Here is a 17,802-nt window from a genome sequence, read left to right on the forward strand (position 1 = left end):
GGAATACACCATGAGCTTATGAGGTGCTATTGAACGCACCATTAAGTCCCGTCTGTGTCGTTTCTCAGGCAACTCCGACAGTGACCATAATGTCTTAAAGGGCAGCTAGGCTACACTGTGTCTTGAGCTACAGACTGTTGAACTTCCCGGTGTTGGAATCCTTCCCAGTGAAATACAGCCACACGTTAGACCGTTTAGCTTTCAGCATTTTAACCGCGTTTAAGCCAGCTGACAGCTTATAGTAGGCTAACGTTAGCTGCTGCCAAGTGTAATGTGAACTGTAAAGGGAGGTCACACAAATCCATCTCATCAGGCTTCAACCACCAGTGGCTCGAACCAATCGGCATCCAGTGAGGAGCTACGGGCGTGATTTAGGTGTGTATGCTGTACCGCCGTTCAAAACAACAATGGCAGCTCCTCAAGAGGTAAGCGTAGATGCTGCAATAGCATCAGTTATATCTGAATTGGAGAGTATTTCTTTATTGAAAGAAGAGCAAAGAACAATACTGAAGGCTTTTCTAAATTGAAAAGATTTTTTCGCTTTTCACCCAACTGGCTTTGGCAAGAGTTTGATTTATGTCGTATTATTCGTTAATCTGACTGGTCAAAGTTAGCTTCATTCAATCATCTGTTTTGAAGCTTTGGCTTAATGTTTGAGGTTGTTTATTGCATTTGGTCTTTAGTGGCAGTCGCATGTAGTATACCAGCGACAAGCCTGCATGCGTCTACCAGGAGATATCCCTCCACTGCGGGTCAGCAAGGAAACACAAAGAGGGAATTTTGTACTAGGACTGTAACTTTGGATTGTGGATTTTGTCCCACCTCTTTTAGTGTAGCTGTGTCACTTCACTGCCAGGATGGGTAGGAGGAATGATTACCCACTGTTACCCTTTCAGTGTGTGAATGTCATGTGAGTATTATATTAAGATAGACTTTATCCTTTAAGCCCATGCAAGCACCAGTCGCGCCAAATTGAACCTTAGAAAATAAGAAATTGAAAGAAAGATGCACCACAAAAAAATGAATTCAAATTGAAGCCACATTGTGTTTTGAGGACTTTCTGAAGTCAGTGTATGGTAATGATATTCCTGTCTTTACCAGTCAATCCCATTGTCATAGCTTGCTCCACTGAAGAACTGGATCTCCTCAAAGGTGGTGGGGCTGGGGAATGAGCTGGTGACTGCTGGGTGGAGGCTCAGGAATGAATGAAGCGCTGTAGTGCCTTGAGTAAAGACAAGACATTTACAATAAACAAGTTAGATATACTGTATATAGACAAATATATAGATGAAAATGGGGATAGAGAGAGTGTGGTACCGGTTTTCTGTGGTCCAATGACGAGGAACTTGGGGAGTCGGTCACAGGTCTTTTCTTTAGACCAGATATCTTTGTGTCGCTTGTCATGACAAGGGTTCTGAAAGATATTTCACATGAAGATTAAATGTTCAACACTATGCTTTCATTCCAGTGTTCCTGCTACATTTAGTATTGTTTACGACTCACTATCTGTATTTATTCTGCTACTCACATAGTCAAATGTCCACCAATTAATGATTTACTATGATGTAAAGGAAGAACTAAACTGTTCAAGGGGATTTAGACAAGGACAACATTACAGCTATTCCTCTGAAAATACAGCACATTTCACAGTCCCTCCAAAAAAACCTGATTATGCGATCGCATAATTCAATGCATAATCAGCCAAAGTCCGCATATTTATGCGGGGGCCGCATTTTTTTCAAATCCGCCGCATAAATTGCCCATTTCCGCGCAAAATACGCGCGGCTTGCATGATTTCATAATCCCCGCATTTTCGTTGCAAAACAGTCCCATATATCTTAGCAGAAAGTTGAAAAATGTTGCGTTTACTTCACACAAGAGCAGCCATTTTCCCCCTGTTGCCATGGGAACGTTATGAAGCGACGTTATGAAGCGACGTTATGAAGCGACGTTATGAAGTGATGTAATTACGACGTGAACATCATCAAAAGCTTAAAACCCCGCGATGAAGCCACGATGACACCGCAGTTTTTGCAAGTTCCCGCAATTTCATTGCATAAATATCCTGCATATTCCATCACATTTTTTAAGAAAACGTGCCGCATAATCAAGGATTTTTGCCAACAACAATCACAAAAAAGCTCTGCATTATTCTGGAAGGACTGATTTCAAAAACAGTCAAATGTAAGCTTTCCAAAACAAAAATCAATATTCTGACCTGCCAGAGAGGGTCTCTCTCCTCAGGGAAGATCTGGAAGTATTTCTCAGCGAGCTGGACGGGGGGCAACGTCTGCAGCCTGAGGTTGGTCCAACACTGGACAAACTTCACCAAAGACTCAAAGGTGTACAGACCCAGCCGGTCGTTGCCATAGTTAGACAGGTGTGTCATGAAGATACTGATCTGAATTGAGAGGGCACAATGTACTTTACAAGTCAGTTGAACATTTACCTGAGCTGTTGTCAGAGCAACATGTCATTGAACCCAAACCAGAAGGAGTCTAGACTAGAAAATGACCAACTATGACCTCAACAGAGAGCAGAGGGTTCACATAGAAACATGTTGGCCACAAGTGAGAAATGATCTGTTAGTGTTTCAAAGCAGAGTAATGACCACAATTAAGGTCACACATTTAAACATGCAGAACACAACAAAAGGATATCATATTACAAATTACAATCAAAAACAAACAATCAAAATAACTTGGTGTGTGTGTGTGTATGGAAAGAACGGTTTGTTTTTTTAAAGTCAAGTCTCAAGTCCAGTTTCAAGTCTGTGAGATGGGATTTTGCCAGTCAAAAAGCACAACCTCGCCAGGTTAGCTCAGTTGGTAGAGCAGGCACACATATATGTAGCGGCCCTTTGCTGCATGTCATTCCCCCCCTCTCTCTCCCCTTTCATGTCTTCATCTGTCCTGTGGAAATAAAGGCCTAAAATGCCCTTAAAAAATGATCTTTAAAAAGCACAACCTCAAAGTGCATTATCCCGCTTATACCATGGTCAACTGCCAACTCATTTCTTTTAAGACCATTCATTTATAATTTCATGCTTTTTTAAATCAAAATCTAAAGTCTTTCATAAGCCATAACTCAAGTTTCCCTGGTAACACCAGAGGGGTTGACTAATACCTGGAACAAGCACTCCCATCCCATAAGGTTCTCATGCAATGGAAACATTGTTCACTGCTCCAGTTAACGGGATGAACCTTTGATACGACCTAGCAACGCTGCAAGATTCAAAGCCAATAACACTGTGTGTGGTTGACAATCAGTAAATATAATTCAAAATTCCTGACGCAGTAGCTGCCCCCAACCCCAAGTTGCTCCCCGGATGCTGCTATGTGGCTGTCCACTGCTCCTAGCATCCTTAGGATGGGTTAAATGCAGAGATTATATTTAACAAACATCGTATTGTACGTCCACAATGAATAGTTTCTTTTTTTAAGTTTACATTTTTGACAAAACTGAAAAAAAGAGCTCTTTAAATAACTAAAACCAGGAACTCACAAAAAAAAAAAAGAAAAAAAAAAAAAAAAAGTATGTGTTCATTTGTTGCCAGCAGCTGCAATTGAAAGTGTGCAGAAGGTTAAGGAGACGCATCCTCTTATGTTAATAATTCTACATGACATTTTGGCAGAGCCCAAAAGGAAATAAATATGCACAATATTGCCTTTGGCAATTGTTTTGCCTTCAAGTCAAGTCTTCAGGCTTTCCACTCTAAAGTAAGTCGAGTCACAAGTCCTCATTTTTGCAACTTGAGTCCAAGTATAAAATGTACTGTACAGCTGTGGTGGGTGCATGGGGGAGTAGTTTTTCGTACAGGGTTTAGGAGGACAGTGAGGAAGAGTTCTCCTCCTCTGATGCTCTTGTCCAGCTCCTTTGAGCCTCCTGGGTATTCATTATAGAAGATGGTATGGGTGAACAGACCACAGGTCTGCCTGGGCAACACCTAAAAAACACACAGGGAGATCATTAGGGGTAGGGGTGTGTGTGTGTGTGTGTGTGTGTGTGTGTGTGTGTGTGTGTGTGTGTGTGTTCGTTCTTTGTGGACATTTTTAGCTGAGTAATTAGTCAGGGGTAAGCCAGTAGAATACTGGATGTTTTTTTAGCAATAGTTAAAGCCTGATCCATTTTTAATCCTTTGTTTGCTTTGGGTACTGCACTTCATAATACACTGGAACTGCACAGCGTTCAGACTAGATAAACAGGAACCAGCACTCTATGAGGTGTCCTGAAACTGTACCCCTGCATCTATGCGCCATGCTCCTGAGTGTGCAGGTTTCTCTGTCCAACTTAGTACTAAGAATCCTCATTTATTATGCCATATGTGACACTGATGGCTATGTGACATACTGCTAACCCTGTAAACTCAGCCTTGTTACCATGCTGTCCTGAAAACAAAATCCTTACAGATCATTCCTTGGCTTTGTCTGTGTGATGATTAAAGTGAAGTGCCTTTGCTTTCTGCTGAGCCTAATAGAATTGAGGTAAATGGAATTGTGGTGCTCGAAGCATCCAAAATGTACATGTGAATGGCTCAAAGTGATTTTTTTGAAATAATGTCACTGTTATTCAAGTTAAACCACAAACCCTGTTGTGCAGTTTTTACAGAGAACTATTTCCTGCTAAACTGTCTTCACAAGGCCGCACAGAAATAAGACAGCTCAGCTGTGAGAGCTGCTATGTTTCATTATCACTTTCACGTCTACTTTAGTTTTTGAACAAAAAAGTGCGTCAGTGTGGAGAAGGAGGTTTAGAGGGAGCAGACTGTGGACTGACCTGGATGCCATTGTGGATGAAGCCACGGCGGTATCGAGCCGGCCTCAGATGAGGGTATTCCTCAGTGCTGGTCACCTTGATGGCCCACACAGACTTCCAGGCCTCATAGAGCTGGCTGTGAACTGGGTACACCCCAGAGTGGTGCGGAGCCACTGCATAGCCCATATCCGTTGGGATGCCATGCTCCTGGAGAGAGGACAGGAGGTGGGCAAATGAGGAGGTAGCAGAGGCCAGGCAAGAATGTCAAGAGAAAGATATAGTCAGGAAAGAAAAGCGCAAAGCAGCAAGGAAGCACATACACAGGTGTGTACTGATGGTATAAATACTAGGGGTCTCACGATTCTCCAAATCCACGATTTGACTTTTTGATTTTTCAATAAAATCTTCGACTGCTTCACTAAGAACCACGAGATGGTAGAAGGGTACAGTTTGAGTTTCTAAAAAACAAGTGCAATTAAACGCACCATTAGTTTATTACTACTACTACCACCACTACTACATGTCATTTAGCTGACACTTTAATCCAAAGCAACTTACAATTGCTATATATGTCAGAGGTTGCACGCCTCTGGAGCAACTAGGGGTTAAGTGTCTTGCTCAGGGACACACTGGATGATGTATCGCAGTGGGAATTGAACCGGGATCTCCCACACCATGTATGTGTCATATCCACTGCGCCACCACCCAGTTTAGCAAAGTGCACATGAACGCACCATGAAGTCCCGTTGGAGCCCCTTCGTCATTTGTTTACATAACTCACTCACAGGGAAGGTTGCCACCACGGTGACTTCAGGGAAGCAGGGGGATTTTCTGCTGTTTCTCCGTCATCTCCAACTCCAGCTGTGGTGTTAACGTTAACCCTGTGTCTTTAGCTGCATGCTACCATCCAGTAAGCTACTCTGTGTCGTTTTTTTTCTTTATGCCGGGTGTGAATAGAGAAAAAATACAGGGGGGAATCGCCGATCCTGCTTTTGAATTGGAAAGTCGAAATCGAAAGCTTATTAGATTTTCTATTTTAAAACCCAAATTGCGATACCCCTAATACATACCCAACAAACATTTCGGTCAGTGCAGTCTCTACAAACGTCTACAACAGGTCTATTAGATCTAAATACTCGTTAAAGCTGACACTAGTCCTGTACCCATGACTATTTTGGAACCACACGGCTACATACTCCTTTTCCTCTCCGTGTAGCCATAAGCAAGTCATGTAGTCACACACTGTGACACGGGCCATGTCTGCAGTGTATTTGGGCTGCTTACCTGAGCAAAAATCTTGTTGAGCCTCATCTGCTCAGCCAAGACGCTGACATTGTGAAAGAGGTGAGGCTGCATGTGGCTCCACATGTGAGGAAACCACCAGAAGTCCATCCTATGTTGCAGTAGCATGTCATCTCCCCGATCCTCTTCATCAGTGCCTAAAAAACACACATACAAGCGTGTGCACACATACACTTTCAGCATGATGAATGTGGCCTGATCCACTAAAAACATCCTTTCTATGCCAGTGTCAGTATCACATGGAGTGCGTCACTCAGTTTTGAGTGCCACAGCAATCTCCTGCCTCATGGTACTTTACGTACAATTATTCCAATGAGCTCCGGTAAGGGGTGACGATCTAAATTTGTGAAAAAGATAGCAATGCTGTCAGACTGGTACTGGTAATGATACATGATGACCTCGATTTGTTATTGGTTCCACTCAGAGAAAAAAAACTGCTGAATTATCACCATTCAACTTTGTTAAAATGATTCATTAGAGAAAAGGTTGATTGGGAAAGTAAATGTGAGGCAGTGGTGATCTTTCTACAGTAGCCAGGAGTCTCTTTAGGGACCTTTAGGTCCTGAGTGAAACCTGTCAGGCTGTAAAGAATTTGCTGGAAAGAGTCTTTAGCCATTAGCATATTTACATATCAACTATTAAGTTTTTATACTTAAGTTAGAATATTGGTTTGGCATAGTTATTTTGAATTGTATCATTTAGTGTGGTTAATATTAGTTTTCAGTAAATTCTCCCAAGTTTACAATTTGCTTTGGGTGGGATACATAGGGGTGGGAAAAATAATCGATTCTGATAAGTTAATAATCGATTTAACAATAAATAAATAAATATTTATTGATTTAAAAGTTACTGTCTCCAGACAAGTACAAATCAGAGGATGGGATAATGGACAACAACTTAAGAGTTTAGGCAAGAGTGCAGGAAAAAAGAACCACACAAAAATGGCCAAAAGGCCAGTTTTGTATATATACACATACATGATCTAATAAGACGGACATAAAATAATTAGGCAAAACACATCTAGGCTGTTCAACTACTTTATCACATGACATCTGACCACCTCATGTCTCATGTTCTAAGAAGCCAATTCTCCACCTTTAAACATGACTGGGCCTCTGACGTGGAGGATTACTGGGAGAGAAGGGGACTTTCACAACCATGTTTAAGGCTTAAGCATGGAATAACTACGCAATAAAAACCTCAGTAGACAAAACACTTCATTAAAACTTGTGTGTGACAAATATATGTCAAAATCTAAGCTTTGTCTAGCTGCTTTGTGTCTAGAGCCGCTTTCCGACCGGAGAGATTTTTGCAGTTCCTAGAATATAAAATTCCTAGAACCCTTTTTTTCTGGTGTTGTGACTGAACCAATTTGGGGATTTTTAAGTTCCTCTGGCCACAGTTCCTGTAACTCTTTCAGCTCCTTTCTCTGTTCCCTTTTCAGCATATGAACCTAGGTCAACGAGGGTCGGGTTTCCGGTACAGACAGACCAACAACGGGACAACTTTAACAATTTTCGCCATCTTATTCATCACTAAATTCACGTCTGACAACGTTTTAGGCGAGAAATGAACAGTTTAGATTTACAGGATACAGGCGCCTGCCCCGGCCGCTAGCTCGTCACTCGGCCAGTCGTGCTCAGAGACCCCGCTGTGAGCTGGAGGTCTCTCAGACCGCTCTCGGAAATAAGAGGCTTTTATTTCGCCGTTGACGGCCTCTGAATCGAATCGTGAGGTGCCAATCGATTCCCACCCCTCCAGATACACAGATCCAGAGCTGTACTATAACATAACGTTTTAAACAGAAAGCTTTGTTGATAGAATAATGGCAGAGGTTTCCTACCTGTGTGATAGAACTTTCCAGAAAATCCCAAATTGAAGGTGAAATCAGGGACCAGTGCTCTCAGCTTGTTTTGAGTGTTGAGCAACGCCTGTGAAAGGATGAAAAAACACCTCACACTTACTCAGTGACATTATTTTATAGTTTCAATTCACTGTGATTAACCATTGCTGCTTAACCACAATGATCTGACGAGCCCCAAGTCACATGTAGTAACAACTGACATTTTATGGTGCTGGATGAGAAATAAACTAATATACTACTGTTGATACAGATGTCTTTATGCCGATTTCTGCAATATGCTATTTTACAGATCATTCTGGAGATCAGTATGGAGCCCCTCTGACAAAACCCAAACTTTACAGTAAGTGTTAATATTCTGAAGAGGAAATAAAAAAAAATATATAACATATATGTTAATTAGGGCTGTCAGCATTAACGCGTTAATCGCGATGCGATTACGGGCCAAGCATAACGCGTTATTTTTTTTAAAATCTCAATCGTATCCCGCCATTTATTAATTTATTATAATTATAATAATAATTATTGTTATTTTTTTACACTTCACTCTGCTTTGCGTCGTGCCTAACAACGCCCCTTAGCTGTTCTAAAATCACTAGAATCTACGGCCTCTTGGGGCTAGGCTACTATTTTGACCCTTTGCAGCACCTTTACTTATCATCAAACTGCCACTTCCTCCTAACACATCCTGCTGCTGCAGGCTGCAGGCATGATGGAGAAACACAGCAGCAATACAATTCTGAATGGCGCTTTTTATTTTCCAAAACTCCCAGACGGCTCAGTAAACAAGTCCAAAGCCATTTGCACGTTGTGTAAAGCCAAATTAAAATATCACGAAGCACGTCAAGCTTGAGCTACCACCTACGAGCTAAGCATATTAACGTGACTCAGGTTGATGCTACCCACTCAGGCAAAGCAGTATTTTGGAGAGTGCTACTACTTGCCGACCTGCGGATGAAACCAAATCCCAAAAAAATGACTACAGCTCTTGCAAAATGGGTGGCAACTAACTGCAGACCTGTCAGCATCGTAGAGGACTCGGGTCTTAAAGAAGTGCTACGGTTGGCATGTTCTGAATTGTGCAATAATGACAGATTCACACGTTTCTTTTGTTTACAGTAAATAAATAATAAACAAATACAAATCTTAAAGTCAAGTTCATAAAGTCACTTTCTTTGCATTCATTCGATTCCCAATCAAGATCCACTGGTAATAACTGCTTTCCATTGTTAATATGTACTTAAACTGTTCTGAAATGCAAAATAGAATTTTAATCATGTGATAAAATCATGCGATTAATCGCGATTAACTATAGAAATTCAGCGATTAATCGCGATCAAGAAAAAATGAATCGTTTGACAGCCACAGCCAATGAGTCGAGTTGCAGTTAACATTCACGTCTGTCCAGTTTGCATAATATACATGTAGTAAAGAGTTTGAAGGAATTTAATAAAAAAGGGTAAGAAGTGTAATCTTTGGCAAAACATGGATACTGACACATCTTCAACCCGGCAGCACAGCAGATTTATAATCACCACAGTTTAGGATCAGTGTCACCGATTCAGTATCCGAAGTAGGGCCGGGCAATATATCCATATTATATCGATATCGTGATAAGACACTAGATCTTGTCTTAGATTTTGGATATCAGAATATAAAAAGTGTTTTCCTGGATTTAAAGGCTGCATTACTGTAGATTTTGTCATTTTCTGAACTTACCAGACTGTTATAGCTGTTCTATTATTTGCTTTTACCCACTTAGTCATTAAATCCACATGATTGATGCTTGTTTATCAAAAATCTCATTGTGAAAATATTTTGTGAAAGCACCAATTGTCAACCCAACAATATCATCGCAATATCGATATGGAGGTATTTGGGCAAGAATCTTGTGATATCTGATTTTTCTCCGTATCGCCCAGCACTAGCCTGGTGGAGGCATAACACCCCCAAACCATGAATTGTTAAACTTTTTCTGATGGATACACAATAGCTGTGTCCCATTTGAGGGGGTTATCCTTTAATAGACAAGACCTCACCTGGGTGTCAAGACTGAAATGTGCGATGGGCGACAGGCAGGGTACATCGTGGTCAGGGATATCACAGGACAACCAGTCACTTTCTTTTACACCGATATTTCTTTGACAACCGCAATTTAGTTTACAAATTATCTGACCTGGGTGTCTTTCATCCTGACTGCCTGAAAGCATAGGCGCCGATTTATGTTTTCCTCCGTGGGTGCTCACGGGCGCACGCCCTTTAAAAAAGAAAGTAGTCAAAAAATGTTTGCAATGTTGCATTTCAGAAGAGAGGGTTACAGAGAGGGTTGGAGATGAACACGTAACCACGATCACCTTCGTGGGAAATGAAGAATCAGTTCCACCTGTCTAGTAGCCTAGGCACACTATGACAGACGCTCCACTTGGCACCATATGCAATGTTTAATTTTAAATGAATGTAGCCTACTGGCAGTCTGGCACTGGGTGCTCGAGCTCCGGAGCACCCACGGTATCGGCGCCTATGCCTGAAAGAAACCCACAGTGAGGACCAGGGCTGGATTTGAACCCAGGAGCTTACTCTTTGAGACAGTCCAAACTACTGAGCCCCTGTGCTACCTGCAAACCATTGTAGAGCTCCATGCTTTGTTCAATAAGGAGAAGGCAGTGTTGGAAATAACATTTAACAAGAGTTCAGATTTGCATTGGCACGTGCATGTACAACCAAGCCAAATACAGGCTAAACAGTTGTCAAAGCCAACATATAATAACCATAAATTCTACCTCACCATTCTCACATATCTGGCTGCTGGTTTAGACTTGTTACACTTTGGTTTTCTCTTCTCCATGTTGGTAAAGTCTTCTAATGTAGGCGTCATACCCCGTGTGGTGACAATTTGTCAGATCTTTTCTAAGTGCAGCAGTTAACAATAGAATAAGACTACAAGAGTGTCCTTAATATACATCTAGCTTTTTACTTGTATGGATAGCTGACAAAAATATTTGACAACTTTAAAGCATGACTCATTCATTCCAAATCTCTTCACACTATACCAATTTTGCACAATATGCCCAGTAAAACTTTATGTGTGAACAACTTACTGACAACTAGAGATGTTCCGATACCAGTATCGGCTCCGATACTGCCTAAAACGCTGGCATCGGGAAGTACTGGAGTTTATGCACCGATCCGATACCACGTAATAAAGCCCTAAAGCAAAAAATATGTTAAAAGTAGTTTATTTATGTTCTTTTTCCGTTATAACTGACTGTCAAACTGCAAACTGCAGTTTCACAAAGAGTTTAACCTGAGCCAGACCGACAAAGATAGAAATAATATCACATCCATACAGGGATAGTAGTATACAGTTGTTAAAACATAATAAAATGTATGACACACTGGTATCAGATCAGTACTCGGTATCGGCCGATACGCAAGTTCAGGTATCGGAATCAGTATCGGGAAGCAAAAAATGGTATCGGACCATCTCTACTGACAACCCATTAACAATTCATGCAAGTGGCACTGATGTGTTTTCTCACAACCAGGGGCCTATTGGTTTCACTTCATTTTAGTGCAATATCAAATCAACTCGAAGCTTACTCAGCATACAGTAGCTAATGCATTACACTAAAAACACACACAGGCATTGGTTTTCATTAGGAGTGGTTTTCATTAGTGTGATAAGCGCAGAGTGATCTGTGAATCCTTCCTGGTGGTGCATTCACATGCTGAAGTGAAGGTCTGACACCAGAGCTTCACCATTTAGTTGCCAAATAGCATTGCATTCATACAAACTCAACAGGGAATACAAATAAAGTTAAAGTTATATTGAATGGTCTATTATTTTGCTAACTTCAGAGTGAAAGATAATGTTAGCAACACGACAGCCAAAACGTACCATTCCCCTACTTTGTAATCAGATGTGTGCTCTCATTGGATGATCATGGCTGAAGACCTGCATACTCCTTGGTAAACCAACAGTAGATAGCGAAGAAGTACCTCTGCAAAGCTTTCACAAGAAAATGTCTGACGGTGAATACCACGATGAGGCGCTCTCATAACTAGTTTGAGCCAGATTGAAGCGATGATCAACGTTGGGTTTTTCCTACGCAGGTTTTAATGCACCTACTGTGCATTTCCAGTATAAGAATATAAATCAAGATTGACTTTTGGTGATTTTAGTCTTCGTAACATACAGTAACAGCCTGAATGCAGTTTGCAGTTATTTGGCTGATTGTTTACTCCGTTCCTGTAATATTTGTTTTTGTTTTTTGTTTTTTTGGGGGGGCAAAACATAATTAATTACTTTTGACACAAATTTTTTTGATAATTACTTTTTTAAAGAGTAATTAGTAAAGCGTAACATATTACACTTCCTGAGTAATTTGCCCGACACTGCTTACAAGGTCATCTAGACGGTCTCACACCCGTCAAATATAGGATTCAGTTTCTTACATACAGATCATTACACGCCAGTCACCTGCAGTCAGTGTGGCTGACCAACTGCAACCGTATTTATCAGCATGCCCCCCCCAAGGTCCAACATTTCCAATCTCCTGACCTGTCCTCACACCCGACTTGGGAGCCGTGGGGACCGTTCTTTTGAGTCCACAGAGCCGAGACTCTGGAACGCTCTGCCTCGTCCAATACGGTCTGCTGTCTCTGTAGACTCTAAAATCAGTTGAAGACCTACTTCAGGTCTTTGGATGACCTCTCCGCACTTTATTTGTATGTATTACCTTTTGGTTTCAATTGCACTCTGTTTTAATATGCATCTGTTTTATGTTAAGCACTTTTTTTTTTTTTTAAATAGTGAAAAGCGAGATATAAATACATTTGACTTACTTACTTAAATGAAGGTTCAGTACACTGAACCTTAACCTCCAAATTATTGTAGCAAGCTAAGCTACAGCAACATGGCAAAAGTAGTTACCACATCGGAGCTATGTTCTTTCTACATCCATGTACACGACGTACACGTGAGTGTATGACGGTGGTCACTAATCCTCAGCAGTTTTTGCTTTTTTTTCAGCATTTTTGCATGGAGCTACCACACTACTAACTAAATAAATAAAATAATAAGAAAACTGATAAAATCAAACCCGTTTAACCTCGTCCACCGGACCGGTGAAACTGGAAATCGACCCAACTGGAAATGGAAATCGACCCAACTCTATTAACATGAATCAACCATTACACACCGTGAGAAGCAACTTGAGTTCATTTTTGATAATTTGTGGTCTCTTGTGTGATTATGGCTCACCCACCTCCACGTCTGACACCTTCATCCGGGTTCCCTCCTTGCCAACGAATATATCATCCACGTCCACCAGGATGTGGCGGTCCAAAGACAAGCACAGCCTCTTCCCTGTCAGGTAGGCGATGGAGTCTACAAACACCAACTTGTGAAGCCAATAGTTGAGATTGTTTCCAAAGAGAACTCTTTGAATGCCATCGTGGAGCCCCAAGTCCTGGATCACTGTGGCGTGGAGAGCCCGCAAGGGGCTGGGTCCAAAATGTGCCAGTGCGTCAGAGGACTTGGTGCTGGCCAGAAGCACTGGTTCATAGGTAGAGTGGTTGGACTGGAAAATGGTCCAGTCATCCCCTGGTAAAGAGCCCTGCTCCACCTGGTTGGGCTTGGTGATGTAGAGTAGCGGAGCATTGGGGTTGATGCGGTAGTCCCTGAGTCCCAGGTGTGAGTGTAGAAAGAGAGGGAAACCTTTGAGCTGTGCACTGAGAAGAGAGTTTTCGTTAGCTTTGAAAAAGCCAATGACACCCACTCCATACTCAGCACAGTACTTGTCCAGCAAGTCACGGTTCCACGCATCCAGATTGACATATTTCAACACATTTTCATAGATGATCAGTGTGTAGCGACCACGGTTATGCTCCGTCAATGTGGGCATGTCTCCTTTACCAGGAGCAATCTCTGTCCGGTAGTGGAAGCGGCTAGACTCTAATATGGCTACAATCTCCTGGCCCAGCTGGGAGTAGATGCTCTCTACAAACACCAGAACCACGGGCTCTGTCCTGGAATTGTCCACCGCCTTTACCTGTCGTAGTCGGCCCTCACGCTGGGGAAGGAAAAGTGGTGCCCTCTGGACACCTGGCCCTCCTCCAGCGGCCCCAGTACTCACTCCCGGTGACATCCCACCCCCTCCACCACAGTCACTGAAGGGTAAAGGGGGGGCCTCCTTGATTTTGGGGCTGTTGGACACATAGTAAGCTAGGAAGGCCATGGACAGTAAGCAGAAGATGATGAGTGCCAGGATGAGGCGGTGAAGCTCCAGCTGGCGGACACCTCGCATTAGCTTCCACACACCCAAGCCTGCACCTACCATGGTGTTGGAGGGGGGAGGCAGGACTGGGCAGCAAGCAGCAGCGGTGAACAGGGAAGGAGAGCAGAGAGGTGGAGTAGGGGTGAGAGGAAGGGGGAGTGGAGGAGGAAGGTTGAGCAGTAGATACAGGCACTGAGCTGTGCGAAGGAATAGCCATTTACACTAGGTCACCATGGCGAGCATCATCCATTACCTGCTCACCACTTCTAGCTCTGCAGCGCAAAATCTCAGCACTCTCAAGATGACTGAATGGAAAGAGGGAAGGGATAGATGATTACTTGATGGATGAAATGCAAAATATTAGGGGACTTAAAAAGGGATAAATGGAAGTTGGCTGAATAAAAGCTAACACCCGCACAGGTGATCCCTGTCCGAGGACCAGCTGGGTCCTGAATATCCGGTTCAAAAGGTGCTGCCTGGTCAGTTCTCTCTTTCAAGCAGCTGTGCAGGTGTCTCTACACATGGATGTATCCATGTGTAGAGGCTCGTGTAGTCGCTCAGCAGTGGAAGTGTCTCCGCCGGCGGTCTGTGTTTCGGGGCCGAGCCCCCTGAGGCCACCTAGCCTGGACATCCCAAAAGAAGACACCTAGATGAAGAGGACAAAGAAGAATGAGAGGAGGAAATGAGAGGTGGAGCAGGGCAAGGTACGGAAGGACAAGAGGAAAGAAGTACGTTTTGAATCAATATTAAAAGTTATTATAGCGGTCTTATAGCAATTCTGACATGGCTGCATTAAGAGGAAATGTTTGAATTTTGAGAACGTAATCAGCGAAAGGAATAAAAAAAAAAAAAATAGAAAAGGCTTCTCCCTCTGGAGAAAGAACTTATTCATGAATGTATGTAAAGCATCTTTAAGCACTGTATAAATCCAATGTATAATTATTATTATTGTTATGAATCCATATGAATGAAATACATCTGTTCTAGAATGAGAAATGATTGTAAACCTCACCTGGAATTCTGCAGATCTGAAAACCTTCTAATCCCAATCTGGAAGTCCCCTGCCAGAGAGAGATAGAGAGATTAGAAGGCGAAGGGGGAGGAGAAAGAAAAATATTAGTAAAACTGTATTCTGTAACTATAACTAGCGATGCAGTTAGGAAACAAGAACAAGCTAACTAATAAGAACATAAGAATTTTGACTCAGTGGATGTCAATTAGAAATTCTTGTTAAAACAGTATTCCCCCCCCCCCTGCCAACCATAATCATATGTTCTGGTCTTGCCCTAAATGAACAACCTTCTGGATGAGCATTTTTGACACCATGAGCAGAGCTTATGATCCCACTATCCCCCCTAACCCTTTGTCAGCCGTTTTCGGCATTTCCTCTGATGCTGACCTCCCTTTTGCTCAACTGGAGGCTCTCTCGCCCCCCCCCCTCCTACACACGACCGCTGGATTAAAAGGAGGTGCTCAACAACTTGAAGCTTGAGAAGCTTAGATCATCTCTGAAAGGCTCTATCTCGACATTCCTGGAGACATGGAACCCCTTCCTAGGATTAGTTGACTCCCTCAGCTTATTTCCCGACTTGGAGGACCGAGTTCCTCCTAGACTGTCAGCTGTCACGTCAACAACGATGTCAGTCTTTTGGATGTTGTGCGCCCTTGCTGGTGTGTGTCTGCCTGTGTGTGTGGGTCTGTGTTGTCTGTCCCCCGTCTGGTTCGGACCCGATCTGGGTTGGGTTGGGGGTGGTTGGGAGATTTGGGGGGAACTGACACGCTGTTTCAATTATGCTTCGTTCACCATTGTCTGTAGAATGTATGTCATTTATTTTGAAATTTAAATAAAAAATAGTTATATATAATAATTATTAATATTTCCCATCCTTCTTTTGATTCCCAGCCTGTCAATCCCTCGCTATGACCCCAAAATTTCACCAGGCGCGGATGTGTCACACCACATCGGGAGCGTCTCAGAAGCAGAGCGTTTGGCCTGCCCGACTCACAGATAACGTCGTTCTGGTCATTTTTCCTGGATGGTTGTAGTCTACATAGTAGGGCTGTGCAATTAATCACATTTTTATGTGATTTCAGCTCCTAATGATTACAAAAACAAAATAAATGGAGAAAAAAAAACCCGGTTATTTTGCACGTTACGTTTTGCAAGTTAACTCTTATTTTGTCTTGTGTTTTGAATGACAAGCGCCCTCCTGTTTGTGGTACCTGGTGCGCAAGCATAGACTCTCGTGTGCGAGTAAAGATGGCGGCGGGAGGGAAGCCGCGTTTGGTGAGCAAAAAGGGGAGATCAAATTCTGTTGTCTGGTAAAAGTTCGACAGTTTGACGTGGAACAGAAACACGCCATCTGCAGGATTTGCTACACAGTGGTGTTAGCACCACTTGGTAACAAAACAAATCGATTTAATAAGCTGAAACATAAGCACAAAGTCACATTTCACCAACTATCGTTAACAACCACACAAACGGAAACGACAAGTTATCCGTCGAGTTAGAAGAAGCACAAAAAATAACCAACCATAGCCAAAGACATATGCCCCATATATAAAGAGAACAGGACATGTTGTACTGGTTGGACAGTATCAAATATATAAAGAGAACAGGACATGTTCTACTGGTTGGACAGGATAAAATATATAAAGAGAACAGGACATGTTGTACTGGTTGGACAGTATCAAATATATAAAGAGAACAGGACATGTTCTACTGGTTGGACAGGATAAAATATATAAAGAGAACAGGACATGTTGTACTGGTTGGACAGGATAAAATAAATAAAGAGAACAGGACATGATGTACTGGTTGGACAGGATAAAATATATAAAGAGAACAGGACATGTTCTACTGGTTGGACAGGATAAAATAAATAAAGAGAACAGGACATGTTGTACTGGTTGGACAGGATAAAATAAATAAAGAGAACAGGACACAACTTTTCTTTTGCTTCTCTGATTGGTTCTGTTTAGTTGTCTCTTATCTATTTCTTCACTTACACGGTCACTCTGGAAATATGCACACACATCCCATGGTATGCTCCATAGGGTTTGTCACGTAGTGGAACCGTGCGCTGACGTGCACTAACATGTGCATGTGGCACGGTAACTGGCCAATGAAATGATGATCATCATCATAGCGTTTCAAGAGGGCTCTAAATCAGACACAACTAAGCCACACAGCCAACGGACGGGACGCAGCACTCCACAAAATAAACTCAATATTGCAACCCTCTTTCAGTATAATATTGCGCAACGTGGTATTGCGATAACAATATTAAGTTGATATATCATGCACCCCTACTGCATAGAGAAAGTTTAGGCGCCCCCCAAAGAGGTTTTAGCCAGCGCCAAATGAAAATCACGAGCACCAAACCAGCTGACTCTCATCCACAGCTGCTATATAGCACACACATGCTGCTGGCCCTGATTTGACTGGATCTGAACGCTACGCTGTAAAGCACTAATGGGATCTCCGTTTGCAGTCAGGCTGTACCGGACTCTTCCGGTGACCATGCTGCACAGGGGGACCGGCGGCACAGCGGGAAGCCGCTGCTAACGGGCTTGTGCTTGCTTTGACACTTTGAAACAACGAAA

General features: G+C 42.5%; 1 protein-coding gene across 1 annotated transcript in view; it reads right to left on the minus strand.

The window, feature by feature from the left end:
• The window catches only part of ndst2a (N-deacetylase/N-sulfotransferase (heparan glucosaminyl) 2a), a 33,655-nt gene that overhangs the window by 9,406 nt on the left and 6,447 nt on the right, over positions 1 to 17,802 (minus strand). The window contains exons 2-10 of the mRNA XM_078273888.1: positions 15,209 to 15,257; positions 13,186 to 14,842; positions 7,901 to 7,988; positions 6,040 to 6,194; positions 4,777 to 4,962; positions 3,818 to 3,946; positions 2,219 to 2,401; positions 1,318 to 1,414; positions 1,099 to 1,222 (exon numbers count right to left, since the gene is read on the minus strand). Coding sequence (XP_078130014.1) covers positions 1,099 to 1,222; positions 1,318 to 1,414; positions 2,219 to 2,401; positions 3,818 to 3,946; positions 4,777 to 4,962; positions 6,040 to 6,194; positions 7,901 to 7,988; positions 13,186 to 14,259 — 2,036 coding nt within the window. The 5' untranslated portion in view covers positions 14,260 to 14,842; positions 15,209 to 15,257. The remainder of the gene's footprint in view (positions 1 to 1,098; positions 1,223 to 1,317; positions 1,415 to 2,218; positions 2,402 to 3,817; positions 3,947 to 4,776; positions 4,963 to 6,039; positions 6,195 to 7,900; positions 7,989 to 13,185; positions 14,843 to 15,208; positions 15,258 to 17,802) is intronic.

This window comes from Sander vitreus, chromosome 17 (assembly GCF_031162955.1).
Source record: "Sander vitreus isolate 19-12246 chromosome 17, sanVit1, whole genome shotgun sequence".
In the NCBI taxonomy this organism is placed as follows: domain Eukaryota; kingdom Metazoa; phylum Chordata; class Actinopteri; order Perciformes; family Percidae; genus Sander; species Sander vitreus.